General features: G+C 36.3%; 1 protein-coding gene across 2 annotated transcripts in view; it reads left to right on the top strand.

Annotated features, from left to right (window-relative positions):
* Positions 1-16145, top strand: part of PLXDC2 (plexin domain containing 2) — a 477133-nt gene that overhangs the window by 290770 nt on the left and 170218 nt on the right. For both annotated transcript variants that reach the window (XM_073885626.1, XM_025891922.2), the window contains one exon: positions 15467-15589. In XM_073885626.1, the coding sequence (XP_073741727.1) occupies positions 15467-15589 (123 nt within the window). The remainder of the gene's footprint in view (positions 1-15466; positions 15590-16145) is intronic.

Genomic DNA, 16145 nt, shown 5'->3' with positions numbered 1-16145 from the left:
GGCAGAGAGTAGAATGGTGTTTGCCAGAAGTTGGGTGAGGGGTAACGGGGAGAGTTGCTGTCCAATGCATATAAAGTTTCAGTAATGCAAGATGAATAAGCTCTAGAGATCTGCTGCACAGCATTATGCTTATAGTTAATAATACTGTATTGTGCACTTAACAATTTAAGAGGGTAGATCTCATGTTAGGTGTTCTTACCACAATTTAAAAAAAAAAAAAAAGGGAATCAAGGGCCAAATGTTTTTGTAAACTTTCCATGAGATCACAGAGTGCCAATCTCACGGTCACCCTTTCTCCTAACAAAGTTAATTTTCCCAGAGGGCAAATAATCTGAGAAGAATTTGGTATCCAGAAAGTTCACAGATCCTAACCTACACCTTTACATGTTTTCTAACACTCACAACCTTCTGATCATCACTTGAATTGTATGTGATAGTCTCTGACTGAGCCTTTCAGTTTTGAACAGTATGGAGATATAAACTTAAATGGTTCACTTATAAAAATAAAAAAAGTTCAAATTCTCTTTTAGTGTTCGCCATTCCCCTATCCTGACTTTGGATTTTAAACAGCTCCTCTGCTCATTGAATAATCTTTATTACTCTTTTCCTGAAAAAGAAATCCTCCCCTGAGTTTTCCCTCCATGACCCCCTGATTCAGTGGGAGAATATCCTGATGGGGAACTCTAGTGACCTTTTTACTTTTTTAGGCTCTCACATTTGTTCATCTGTATTAGGCTGGGAACCCTCAGAACAAGACGTCAGAGTATAACATTTATAGTGTTCTGTTTTATAGATTTTTAAGTATACCGATTTCATTGCCTTATATTTATTTAACATTATGTCAATACTTATGCTGCCTTAGATTATTCCAAAGAGGTCTGCATGAAAGTTGGGAGGAAAATCTTTATCATGGAATGCATTTGCTGTGTCTCTTTATGTAGTACTTGTGAAATACTAAGGTCGCAGACAAATACATTGTCAGCAGGAAAATAATGCATTTGTCATGTATACCGGGCTCTACTTCAGGTTTTGTTTGGACCACAGATGACAAGTCAAGATGGAATGAATGACTTTTGTAGTTCCCTGAAGAGTAGTTTATCTAATGTGTGTCCATGCAGCCTCACCTTAACTGGGGCAGAGATACAAATCCAGTTTCATGGTTAAATTAGCAGGTAATCCCTCCCGTTTGCAAGCCTTGAAAATGGCGCAGATCTGCCACGGGAATCGGATTATGCCAGATCCCCAAGGTTCGAGCTTCGGTGCACAGGGCTTCATTCAAAAACAACTGAATGTCTGTGACAGGAAGCGGCCATATGACCGGTTTTTGTTGTGATACGTCCCGCTGCGTATGAGCAACAGAAATGGCACTGGACTGCTCACACACCTGTCTTCCGAAACCAGCTGTGCAGCGTAGATTTAGCTTCTCCACCGGTGTCCCCATTTTAGTAACTGGCACCATCGTCTTCCATTTGACTTCCTTTCCAGCACTCTCCCCTTGTATCCAATGAAACACCTGGACAGTAATTTACTTCTGAAAAACCCTCTGATGTGTCTCCTTCTGGCCACCTCACTCCTAGCGTAAGCCCATCCCGTCTTTACACAAATTATTAAAATAGGCAGCAAATTCTTTACCCTATTTTAAGGATGTCCTCCTTCCTGCTTGTCTGTACTCTGCCTGAATAAACTCTACATTTTTTTGAAATACTGTAGCTATACCAAAAAGATAGACAGATAGATTGATTGATTGATTGATTGATGATAGATAGATAATATAGAAAACACTGTTTACCCAATAGCCAGTTTGAAGGTAGGGGGTAAGACAGACACGGTTGAATTTTCCTATGTACCCATCTCCATGGGTTCTCCACTTTTCCTCTCTGAAAATAAACACTCTCCTGAATGTGGTGTTTATCAGAATGTTCTTTCAGTATAGTCAGTTTTGTCATGTGAAGCCTCTGCTTCAACCCTGCTATTACCTTTAGTCCCCAAACCTAGGCCCTGGCTGGCATGGCCTCCCATAGTCTGTTGCTCTCCCCCGGGCTGCTGGTCTCTAGGCTCGTCACACACCACTCTCTGGGGCGTCAGGGAAGGCCCTCTGCCTCCTCCAGCCTCAGTGCCTCGTGGAATCCTTCAAACATACTCAGCAATCGATAACTGCTAGCAAATTGGACGAGTACATGAGTGATGGCCAGACTCTGTGTTGAGATACAAACACGAAAGAGTTCTGGTCCGTGTCCTCTAGGGTTGGTAGCAGATGAGAAGAGAGGGAAACAGACCAGGGGGTGGATGTGAAAATAAACAATTGTACACCAGTTGTGGTAAGACCTGTAATAGAAGTTGGGATGAGCAAAGGGATGGAAGACCAAAGGGTGTAATCAGATCTTCTGGGCTTGGAGAGGATAAAAGAAGACTTCACACAAGAGGAGACGTTTAAATTGAAGCTTGAAAAATGAATAGGATTCTTCAGGGCACAGAAGGAGGAAAGCATATTTCAGGCAGAAAAATGCAGCATGTGAAGTGCATAAAACGCACGGTGCCCACGGGAAGCTGGAAGTGGCTGAAGCACAGGCTGATATGGGAGATGAAGTTGAAAAGCTGGGCAGTGGCCAGACCAGGGAGGGCTTTGTATATGGAGCTGTGGCATTTGGACCACTCTCATTCTTGAAACCCAATTTATTATTTATATGGCAGGCATTATGCCAAGCCAAGCTGAGCACTGTATACAAAAATGAGTGAATTAACCACCTGTTCTTAAAAGCTTATCCAGTAAGGAGATAAAATAAATCCACAATTCAAAATTTTTAGCACTTTTTCCTCAAAGAGAAGTGTCTCTGGAATGACTCTATCTAACAAAATTGGGATTTTTTTTTTTTTTTTTGGTAAAGCCATTGGCCAGGAGCCAAATGGCCACAACAGAGCTGACAGAGGATGGTAACAGCCACCTGAGGGGCTATGGTGACCCATGTTCACAGGAGTTTAGCCCCCAACCCTTCACAGGCTGGTATGGGGCTGGTGGGGGACCTGTGCTCACCTTCCACTTAAGGTCAGCAGTGAGTGGACATTCGTGGGGTTGAGTGATTTCAGGCCCTTGTGGGTGACAGTAGGAGAGAATCATTTTTTTTTACGTTAAGGAGTGTCATCTTTCTTAATAACATATAAAGACTCCTGAGGGGGGATAACATGGTTAAGATTTCACACTGTAGTACATAATAACCCACCAGATTTTTCATGAGAGGTGCCTGTACCTCTGAAACAAATAACACATTATATGTTAAAAAAAAAAAAAGAAAAAGAAAAAGAAGAAGAAGAAGAAGAAGAAAACAACAGGAAGGGAAAAATGAAGGGGGGGAATCGGAGGAGGAGAGGAACCATGAGAGACTATGGACTCTGAGAAACAAACTGAAGGTTCTAGAGGGGAGGGGGGTGGGGGGATGGTCAGCCTGATGATGGGTATTAAGGAGGGCACGTTCTGCATGGAGCACTGGGTGTTATATGCAAACAATGAATCATGGAACACTACATCACAAACTAATGATGTAATGTATGGTGATTAACATAACAATAAAAAATTTAAAGGAAAAAAATGAGGAAGAATGCTAATTGTTATTAAGTACCTGCCTAGGGTCTCTGACAATGGCAACGTATGAAAAAGGAAATGTTGAAACCTGAACCATGAATCCCAATAAATTTTGTGTCTCCCTGTGCCTTCTGTATCCCCAATTTGTGGGAAGGTTAAGATATTATTCACTTTTATTTAAAAAAATTTAAAGAGGTATTATTTTAGCACTGGTGTCTGATGGAATACAGGCTTGCCCTGGTTTCATTGAGCTTTGGACACATATGTGAGGCACACTTTTATGGCTGGGTTATGTCACTGAGGCCAAATTCAACCTGCAGCCACTCACACATTGAACGGGAACTGCAAATGAATGTCCAGGAAAAGAATTCCTCCCAGCATGGTGAAACTTTTCATTCTCTGCCTTAGCAGACATAAAGTGAAATAAAAAAAAACTTTATCCCTTCAGTTCTGATTAGTCTGAAGCAGTTATACAAAAGTGTATTTGAGATACTCGTTCTTGCTGCTCTTCCACAAAGGCTAACATATTAGAAAAGCAGGTTATCAATTACAGTACACCTTCCATGTCCCCTTTGAGAAGTGCCTCTTTTCAACCTAAGATAGGGTAGTTTTGCCCCCTGAGCTTTTTTGTCAGATATAAGTGTGAAGGTGTTGGGGAAAAAAAAAAATCTAAGAATCTCTCTAATTTTCCCTGGGAGGCAATAAAATGTTGCAGCTGCACTTGGAAGGTCTTTTTCTACTGGTCGTACCAGTTAGCCTAAGAGGGAGTGTTGCATTATTCCTTTCCTCTCTGGGGTTGTCCCAGAGTTGTGGTTCTGTTTCGTGCCTTTTGTTTACTACATACCCGTTTCTGCCTGTTCCCAGTAAATGTTGTTCTGGTCTAAGCCACTGTAAATTGAGAAGCAAATGAGCCACTTTTGTGAATAACATTTCCTACTGCTTTACTTTGGTGGGATAATCAGATGTGAAGGTTTAACTGAAGTAAAAATGTTGCGAAAGAAATGGAAAAATGGCATCTCTAATGAAGTAGCAAGAGAAGTAAGGTGTTCAGATACCTGCAGATTAATGGCTTGAGAGAAATTTATCTATTTCTCTCTAAGGTGTGGAGAGAATTCTCTAGAAATAAGAAATAGAAAGGAGAAATAACTGGACTTGTTATCCTTCAGCAGTGACATTTCATCTAAATGTTTTACAAAATATTTTTTGTCTTATAAAATATCTTTGTGATAGCTGTTCTAGTTAGATTCTGAATTATATTTCTTTCATGTTCTACAGATTTCAACTTATCATTTAGATATCTGTCTTAGGATAAGTTTATTGTTTCTGCATTAAAACAACAGGCAATATATAGCTAATGAAAAGAAAAAAAAGATACAATGATTGGAGAGAAAAAACATTCTCATTATTTTCTAATCATATGATTGTCAGTAAATGAAAGCCCCCCAAAATGTACAGACGAATTATTAGAATTAGTTCTGGAGTTGAGTAAGATTGCTGCATATAAAATCAATATGCAAAGACAATTGTGTTTCTGAATGCCACCACAAACTGTTAGAAAATATGACTGAAAATAAAGTTTTCAATAATGATATCTTCAGAAAAGACTCAGTAAATTGGAATAGATCTAAAAATAACACGCAGGACATTTTAAAAATTAATAAAGAATAGTGTAAGATATCTAGAATGACTAAATAAATATATATATACCATGCTTAATGGTTGGGAGACTCAAAGTCAAAAGGAGTGAATTCCTTCTAAACTTACTTAAAATTTCAATGCAATTTCAGTCAAAATCCAGCACGGTTATTTTACTTGCACGTGCACACGCACGTGTGTGCGTGTATATGTGTGTTGATAAACTAATCCAGAAGTATGTATATGGAAGAGTGAAGGACCAAGGAAAATCACATATTCTTTCTTTATTTTTTTTGATAGTCACATATTCTTAAAGGGAAATACAGGTAGTTGATTCACCATGCTCTTGATTCACCGTGTTTGATGAACACATAATAATAAAACATTGTGGTAACTGTACAGAAATAAACAAACAGACCAGTGGATTGGAATAGAGAACCCAGGGATACATCACATAGATTTATGCAAACTAGATTTATGATTAAGTTGATAATGCAGGTCAGTAAGGATAGGATAAAATTTCTAAAAAATGACAATGGGCTCTCCCTGTAGAGGAAAAAACACCAATTGACTCATGTTTTATACCCTTCAAAAATAATATTAGGTGGAAAGAATAATGAGATGGATAGATTTATAAAATATTTAGAGAACAATAAAGAAGAATATATATATATATTATTAGAATAAGGAAGACTATTTTTATAACTTAAGATTAAGGAAACATTGTAAGAATGTGCAAAAAACAGAAAACATATGTAGTATCCAGAATTTTTTTTGTTTTGGAAAGCTATAAAGCAAGTCTTAGAAATCAATAAGAAAAAGGCAAAGAATTTTTCAGACATTGCACAGAAAGGAAACTTCAATAGCAAATGAGCTTCTGAAAAAAATATTCAATTTCATTATTACTCAGCTGAGTAATGTACCTTAGGGCTAAGTAGTGTAATTAATCAATGTAATCAAATAATTTTAATTAAGTCATGTAAATAAGTGCCACAATACAATATAATTTCACAACTAGCAGATGGGCAAAAGTTGAAAGTGTGAAATATCAAATTTTGATGGGGAAATGAAGCAATATATATATATATATATGTATATATATAGTAATGGTAGAGGTGTCAATTGGTGTAACTTCCAAAAACAGTTCAGCATTATCTTGTGAACTTCCAGCTGTGCATGCCCTATGATCTAGCCATAAGCCTTCTTAGGTTTATACAATAGAAAATTGATATGTGAACCAGAGCACATGTAGAATTTTTTCATGGTAACACGATTTGTAATGGTAAAAAATTGGAGCAGTACGAATGTCCTCAAAAGTTGATTGGATAGATTAATTGTGGCATTTTTGTATGGTGGAATATGATATAGCAGTGAAAAATTAATGAAACAGAGCTACATGTACAACAGGAATGATTCCCTCATGAATATAGATTAAACAAAAATAAAAACTTTCAGAGAAATACTTACAATACAAGTCAGTTATTGTAAAGTCTAAACACACAAAACTTATCATCTTTAGGGATGTAAGCATATAGTGTGAAAACTTAAAGAAAAGGAAGGAAATGATAAATAAAAAAATGTGTGAAAGTGGTTAGTGGTACATTTTAAAGGTCATATTTGCGCTTAATTCTCTTTTAGTCTAGACAGTAAATAAACTGATACATGGGTGCTTATTACTTATTCATATATGCATAAGCATAGATTGTATGCATATATTATGAATTTTATCTTTTAACATTTATCTTTAAAACCATTAATATATGGGGCGCCTGAGTGGCTCAGATGGTTAAGCATCTGCCTTCGGCTGAGGTCATGATCCCAGGGTCCTGGGATCGAGTCCCGCATCGGGCTCCCTGCTCCTTGGGAGCCTGCTTCTCCCTCTGCTTCTCTCTCTCTCTCTCTCCCTCTGTCTCTCATGAATAAATAAAGTCTTTTAAAAAAAACATTAATATACATAGTCATATATATAAACAAGTAGAAATTAGTTGAACATCACAAAATATCCGTATTTGAATGTGTATGAATATTTCAATTATTTGATTACATTGATTAATTACACTACTTAGCCCTAAGGTACATTACTCAGCTGAGTAATAATGAAATTGAATATTTTTTTTAAATCTAAATAGCCCTTGTAAAACTCCCGAGGTCAAGGAAAATGCTTTGTATTTTGATCAAAATAAATGTATTCAGTCAAATTTTTTCACAGTAGGATTATAGGAAGTACAATCTCTTACACTTGAATTAGGATCTAATTTGTGAGATAAATGGTAGTACTAAGCACATTCTATTCTTTTTGACCTCATGACCATATACCAAATGAATGCAAGTAATTCTGTATAATAACTGTGCTGGAAGAATATACATTCTAATGAACTCTCCCCAAGTCAACACTAGGAAGAGATGACCCTGAATAAACTTAATTTTTTTTGTTTATTTGTTTATTCATTTAGTGTGAGGGTGAAAGTTGCAAAATAAACGTAAGGTATGGATGTAGAAGGAAGGTCTGAGGGCTGCTTTCAGTCTCTCACTGCTATCAGTAACTACAGTGTTTCCTAAAATAGACTTCATAAATTTTATGGAAGAATACATTATACTTTTTAAAAAAATGCATTTTTGAAAAGCTCAATCAGGTGGTATTAACCAAGATATTGATGGGCTAGGTGCATTTGGGTCAGAAAAGTGAGTAAAAACATGTCTGAAATGCTTTGAGAGGAAGTAAGCTAACTGGATTATTAACTGAAATTAAGGATTTTATGCTTCAGATTTTAAGATATTCAGTATGCATTTTGTATTGATTTATAAATCTATATAATCTAATTCTCTCTCTCTCTGTCTCTCTCTCTCCCTCAAGAGAGAATAATATAAGAATAACCTAAGGATGCAAAAACTCTGCTACTCCACAACAGGAGTTTCATTTTGCTAACTCAGAGAATACTTGCTTGTTTTCCTTGGCCATGTTGAAAGCTAATTCCTGTCAATATCTCAGATTAGTTCTTAGCAACCAAGAAGAAAATGCTTAACTGTAGTAATGAGTTTCACTATTTCTCATTACATTATATGTATAATATAACATAACATAATATAATGTAACAATATAATATATGATATAATTATAAAATATATAAAACATAAATACATAATATTTATATATATATGTATATTCACAAAACCAAATACATAAATTCCTTTCTTGTCTCAGAGTGAGTTTATCTTTGGGCATCTAATGTTTTGAATATTCAAATTGTAAGGCATATTGAAACTATAAAGTGCAAAGTGTAATAATTCATATTACATTCAGTACAGTTGAGTCAACGCTCTTTTGTTAAGGTTATTTTGTCCCTCTCACTGACAATTCATCTTCTTAAGGGACCAGACTACTAAAACTTCTGGGGAAATGTAGTTGCCATCACAATTTGGAGGCTGTAAAAGGGCACACATCTCAAGGAGGTTGGAAGTATCACAGTTGGAACCTGACCACGGGGCTGCCGAGATCAAGATCAGACGAGGAGAGTAATTGGTGTAGCTGCAGAGGGAGCCTCCACAGAACTCTGATTCTGAAACGGTCACAGGACAATACAGATGTCCCAAATATATGTGTTGAGGTAGAATTGCAGTTACCTGTCTATTGTCTTTCTTCACTACATACAACAGTGTTGTTTAGAAGGAATTAATTTTAACCTAATTTTACAGAAGAAATTGCAACTCAGTGAGAGTAAGAGATGACATGAGATCATACAGCTTGTATAAGATGAACTCAAACCGAGGCTGGTCCAGTCCACTTTGACTCCTCATGGAGAGAAATGCACACACGCGCACACACACACGCACACATTGCATTGGTGGTCTTTGAGAAAACAAATCTCTTCTACTTCCTTGTAGAGCTTCTTTCTTGTCTAGAGGATGGTATTTCTCTTGCACTGAAAGGGGAAAGACAAGGAAGAGATTGTCAGTACATTCAACACATTTTATGACATGACTTAGAACAGTTCTGGTAAAACTTAGGGAGGAGATCTCTGAATTCTAGGAATGTCTAAACAAGGATGGGAAACAAAATCATCTTTAGAAGTATGGAAGTGGCAAAGCATAGTTATAATTTCAAATATGTGGAATAAAATTTGTTTTGTAAACTGTGGGCTGAATAGGTCATAATTCTGGGCAAGAATTCGAAGGACATATTCTCCTGTTACATAATATTTTTACTTTAAATTTACCTGATTTTTAAAGTAAAATATGCAGCACTACAGATTAGTCAGTAAATACAGTAAGGTCTGATGGTGCCGGGAAAAAAGTTCCCTACCTGAATATCGCCTATCTTTATATTTGACCATCTTGCTTCCAGGGCTGTTTCTGGTCATTTAAAAAATGGATTTCCTTAGGAAAGGATGGGGCCATTGTTATTACTCTTCGTGGTTATGGGGCACCCTGAGGATGAAGTGAAAGCCACAGTGGGGCATGAGCTCCCCTCTCTAGAGCAAGATGGAACCTGGATGGAAGGGCAGCTGGTAACAGAGCCGTCCTACATAGTTTCCCAAAGGGGTTACTTAGGTTTCAGTAAATGGGCAGAAATTCCAAGGTAGTTGATATTCATAGGTCAGGAAGCCAAGTAGTTGTCTTCTAGAAAGACTGCCCATAGGGAGTAGGGTCCAAGAGACTAGGTAGGACACAAGATAGAGGCTTTGCAAACACGGAGCAGCATACCTCCAAATTAAGCAGACTTCAGATGCTGAAGACTAACTCCCAGCTATAACTTGGTGCCACATGCAAGTCTAGCATTTGACAGCAGGATCTCTGAATCCCCAGTCTGGAAGCATAAATAATTCAAAGCAACCCTCCCATTCTCCCCCACATGGGAGTGAGGCTTTGGAAATATTACCTGGGTCAATCTGAATAGAGGGAATGAACTTGATTCTCAACCAAACAAGAGCAATCCCTGTTTTCGTGAAAAGTGGTGAAGTCCATGCACTACACAACTCCAGGGGGTATCATTCACCATCTGCAGTGTGCATGGACCCATCTCTGGAAATCCTACCTAATCTGAAGCATCTGGAGGAGGGTGAGGAAGGGTGCTGTTGACAATGACCACTAGGAATGAACCTGCATTGAGAATAAGTCACATTGATTTATTTGAGGAACAAGATGGAGAAGACAAGAACAATAGGCTACAATTTGGTTAGCAGCTCAAAAGTCTCTCTTCCTCATCTACACAATTCTGACTCCTTCTCTTTCCTTCTGGAGTTGGTGAGAGGCACTTTATATGGTCAACATAAATCTCGACATTGGTAATTTCATGAACATAATTTGCAGCCAATAACCAAGTTTGTCACTTGTTGCTTTTTTTTTCTTCCAAGGGATGGATCTGTTGTGATTTGCAATTCCCCGTGGTGCCTTAAGCCAGTGGAATAAAGGAGTCTATGAGATGTGATGTATTTTAACATATATATTTTAAATTTTTTATTATAGAAAATATATTTGATATATTTTACCTTAACAGCTGGTTGGAATTGTAAAGAAAAAATATTTGGTGAGTGACAATATTATGGGTTACTTCCCAGGAGCCAGTAGTTAGTAAGCTCACGAGAACCTCAGAAATGCTATTTTATCTTTTTTCTTTCTTTAACCGTCTAGGTTGCATGTACAAACCAGTCTCCTCACAGTGAACTGTGAGATCTGCTAGCAGCCATTTTGTCCATAGAGAGCCCATGACATGAAACCTGTCATTGTACAGTTGCCACTGGCAGGCGGTTACATTACCAGATAACTTACCACAACTTAATTTTCAAATTAACAATTGCTGCCGCATATGGTTTTGTTTAAAAGGCTGACTTCACTACAAACAAGTATTTGTATTGGGGGTAGTTTATAGCATGTGTCATGATTCATAAAATGGCATTTGTGCATAATGTAAATTGAATTATGCTCAGACTGCACTTGTTTGCTTCTAGCAGGTTGTCCACTGCAAATACTGAGTGATTTGACAAAACAATAACCACAAACACGACCCAGTGAAATAGGATGGTGAAAGGGAACAGATCATATATCAAGCTAGTGAGGGGTCAGTAGGAGGAATCAGGGCTCTAAATCCTCATGGAACAAGGACCATAAATTTCAGATCTTTTTGATTAGCGTGTAGGGATCATAGTTGGCACATCCCGCAGGTGACAATGGTGACATACACTAGTCATTTGTACTCTCAAGGCAGCATTTAACTATCAATGTTAAGCGCCCTACAGGCATATACATTAGCTCCAACCTTTCCTCGGGGTCAAAAATATCAACTGAAAGATGAGGAAATAAAATATTTTATGTAGCCCTTTACACATTAAAGTTTCGTAGAATGTTTCACAGGCAATTATAGCCTTTACTACTATGACATATTCAGTTAAATGAAACAACCATTTGCAGCCAATAGGTTGTTAATATTTTTACAAGGTGCTTACTCCATTTGGAATGTAAGGGAAGGGAATCTATCTCAAATGTAGAACTTTAGGCATTAAGGTTTTTAGTTATCTGTTGCCCTGTAGTTAAAGTCAGTGGTGTGCCTTAATCCAAACTAGAATAATTCAAAGAAACCCATATCATACCGTTTGGGTATGAAGCACAATTTTGAAGTCACATAAACATCCCAGTTTAAGTCCAATCGACTAGTATACATTAGACACAAAAAGACTTCAAGAAGTAAACATTAGAGGGAATTTAATTGATTACTTGTTTTCTGCAAATTTTTATCTTAAACACTGTTTTTAAGTGCTGTTCATGTATCAACTCATTCAACCATCACAACAGCCCGATGATTACTCCCCCATTTAACAGATTAGGGAACTGAGGCACAAAGATGTCGAGTAACTTAGTCATACCACTAGGATGTCATTTGCTTGTATCATTAAATAAATGCTGTAAGCATATGTCATTCACCTACCTATTTAAGTCTCATTTGTGGATTGCGGTAGAGGTATATCAAATGTAAACCTATCTCTAGAATTTGCCAATTAAATGAACAGAGGCTAGAATAGGATTTGAGGTGACTACAACTGTGTTCTAAAGTATAATGTTGGAATTTTCACAGAGAAAACAGGTTGTTTCTTCCTCAAACTCCTTTTTAATAAGAAGTATGTGGTGATCAAAGGAGATATTTTATGATTAGCCCTTCACATGGCTACAAACAAGTTTGAAAAAGGTAATAAAAATATTTTGCTTGAACTACTCCAAAATGTGAACAATCAGAAAAATGAAATAATGCATTTTTCTCTGCAACTAAGCATGCCCTCCCAAAAAATAGAGAAAAGAGGTAAATGTCTGAATGGGATGGCAGCAGCTCCAAGTGCCTTTGAAGCTTTGGAAAAGTTTTGTTCCACAAAAGGACTCTTGAAATTTGCGTGGCAGGTTCTTATTCAACACCTAATCACACTTGGCTGCTGTCAGCAGGCCTGTAAGTTTTCTCTCTTACTCAGTTTATTAGCTGCTGCTGACATGACATTTTCAAAATTTAGAAATGTAATGAGATTTAAGTGGAACCCATCCCGGTGAAGCATTTCACTCCTTGGTCACCAAGAAGTAGGACTTGGCTTGCAACGTGGCTAAGGAAAACACGCAAGTGTTCTCAGAATTCAGCTCATGTTGTGGAGTAAGTGGAGTTTTTCGCCACCTTGGGTGATTTTTCACATTGTTCTTAGTGGTGGCGGTGGTAATAGTGGTAACAGATGAAGAATAGGGGCAGACATGTTTGCAGTCATGGTAGCCGTAACTGGTCAACTGTACTACTCACAGTAACAGCAACAATCATTTATTTTAATGTTACAATAATAGAAAAATCAAGAATTATAATTATAGTTTTTATATATTAACAGATTCTTCCATATTTTTAATTGTTTCTGTATGAACAGTGTGAGACTTCACCTTCGAAATGTGGGAAATTACGGTTCCGGAAAACTTTTTCCTGATGAAAGGAAGCAGCAGTTAAGGATTTGCATGATTTGAAACCTGAGTTACGGAGAATGGAGAATAATTTTTTGCCACATCTATATAGAAACATTCAGGGATAAAAAATATATATGTATCTTTCTTTTTTTAAGTATTAACAGTAAGAATTGGCTATCTGAAATCATTAATTGTCCTGAATTTTGCAACTGTTTTCCTGGGAATTGCAGCTGCTTTTCTTAGACTTGCTTTGGAAAGTTAATTTTGTATTGATTTGCAATTATCATACTGCCTTGAATTACAGCCCCCTTCTTTAAGCGAAGTTTCTTCCATTAGTACATGGAGAATATAGAATAGAGAAATAACTATCCAGAGCCACTGTCCCTTACAGAACATTCTCAGAGTATAATTTAATCTTTTCTTTATAGAATTTTTGTATCCACCTTAATGGTGAAATTATAAAGGCATGCGGGTGAGGATAGGAGAAAAAAATAAATCATATGTCCTGAAAAATAGTTACTCTTCATCTTGATAATTTTAGGGATGTGATATTGACTTTGAACATTGATGGTGACTCTGAAAATTTACAGGGAAATAAAATAAAAGCAATGACTGTATCACCGTATCTTAATATCTTTTAGTACACTTGAGCTATGTGAAACTGCAAATATACAAAATTCTGCTCAAGACATAGGGAATTTTTTTGAAAGATACTACTTGGCATTTGAGAAACAGGAAATAATCAATGATTAAAATACGTGGTAGGGATTTCGCTAGTTAAAAATATATTTTTAAAGGTAAATAACTAAAATTCAGTTATGCCCTTGATGAAAAATGTAAAGGAAGTCAAGGAAAGAAGACATTGCTAGAAAGACAAATTAATTTCAAAATAAATAACTGCAGATTTAAATTTCTAATAACTTACCTAGAAATTATAACCGAAAATTTGAAATGATAAAGACCACAATACACCAATGAAAACTTTATTCAGACCATGAAGTAAGGCAACAGAAGCTTTAACACAATTTTGTGTTTTTTTAAGTATTGCTTGTTTTATTCATTGATTCTTATGAAAATAGAAAAATGAGGGGCACCTGGGTGGCTCAGTCATTAAGCGTCTGCCTTCAGCTCAGGTCATGATCCCTGAGTCCTGGGATTGAGCCCCACATCGGGCTCTCCGCTCGGCAGGGAGTCTGCTTCTCCCTCTCGCTCTGCCTACCTGTGCTCTCTCTCTCTCTGTCAAATAAATAAATAAAATCTTTAAAAAAAAAAAAGAAAAATGATCTACAGTAGTCCCAGCTGTCTAGTTAACCTGTGATTACCTAAACATTACATTACAATTGCATTATCACAAATAATTTGCTTTGGGTTTTATTTTATTATATTTTATGTGTGTGTGCCTACTTACATATATGTTCTTAATTGTGCATTTCTTAGATTAATATTAATATTAATATTACCTGAGCTGACTCCTTTTAGGAAGCTAAAGACCTTGGAGGCAAGAAGCCAGTATAGGATTAATAATTTGTCATGGATAATCCACAAAATAAATAAAGCCAGTGTGGATAATTGGAAGTGGACAGGGTTGTAACATAGGAGCTATTGAAAGTTCTTCATAGTTAATTCTCTCTCAGTATCCAACCACTAGAACAGGCTGTAATTGATCACACTCTAAATACAGAGGCATTTGTGCATTACCAATGTTTTACCATTTTATCTGCAACATGTAATATCTTTCTTCTTGATAGAGTGCTAGTATTATTAAAACTCAGAAATGGGCAAGTTTTTCCATGGGTGTTTAACATCCTTTCAACTTTGAAAGTAAGGTCCAGAACATTTTGTGCATCTTAGTGTTAAAGATATCCATGTGTGGTTTCTAAAATGTCCCAAACTGAGATTACAGTTGGAGAAATGCAATTAAACTTCATGAAAATGCAATGAAACATCATGAAAATTCATTCACTTGTAAAAAGGACTTGCAGGTTCAGCTAGTGCTAAAATAACAAGAGATTAATAATGGCAGATTGAATATTTGAATTACTTACCTACTGTATTAACCATTTTAGCCTAATGATCTCTTCCAGAAAAGTCACTTTTCCCACAATTAAAATTGTACATATTCTAGATGTCTGCTTTACCAGTCTGCAAGGTACTACAAAATTATAAGACTTTGTTACATAATCCACCCTATTATTGATCAGACATTAAGACATTAATTATGTTCCTTTTTTTTAGCTACTGCGATATTTTACTTTCAAAATAAGACTGCAATTAAGTTTGGAGGTAAAATTTTATCTGGGCTTTTCCTTAACGTATTTCCTGTTTTTGCAATGACAGGTTTCATATACACTGGAGAAGTTGTACATCGAATGCTTACGGCCACACAGTACATAGCACCTTTAATGGCAAATTTCGATCCCAGTGTATCCAGAAATTCAACAGTCAGATATTTTGATAATGGTATGTATTGATTAGCCTATTCTTTACTGAATGTGTACTTTTAAACATTGATTATCAGATTCCTATCAATCTTTTGTTAACCTGGAGGGGTTTTTTTTTGGGTAAACTGGATTATAAAGTGCTTGATGCAGATGTCTTGCGATGACAAATATTATACTGTAACTGTTAATATGTGGATGGAACTGTATGGTCAAAAGTAATTTATTCATTCACTCATTTGTTCATTCAACAAATGTTTATTAACACCTATTAGGCATTATAATAAATGAGTTGCTATAAATGACATCTCAAACAAAGCAGATAAATTTATTTGATGCTATTTGCAGTAAGTCCTTACTATTAAAAAATTAAATAAGGATAATTTGTTATCTTCAAATAGAGGCAAATGGCATAATATATTGATATTAAATTTCCAAAACTTATGAACCACATATACCATAAGATGAACACACCTTTTAAAAAATAAGGTAGTGGACAGTTAAAATGCACTTATGAAAATCAAGTTCCCCTGACTTTAAAATAGGAAATAGAGCCTACCAAGGTTTATCAAGTACAC

This window comes from Callorhinus ursinus, unplaced genomic scaffold (genome assembly GCF_003265705.2).
Source record: "Callorhinus ursinus isolate GAN/ISIS: 27379988/994484 unplaced genomic scaffold, GSC_fseal_2.0 scaffold63, whole genome shotgun sequence".
Lineage (NCBI taxonomy): Eukaryota > Metazoa > Chordata > Mammalia > Carnivora > Otariidae > Callorhinus > Callorhinus ursinus.
This window is presented reverse-complemented; position numbering and strand designations above follow the sequence as displayed.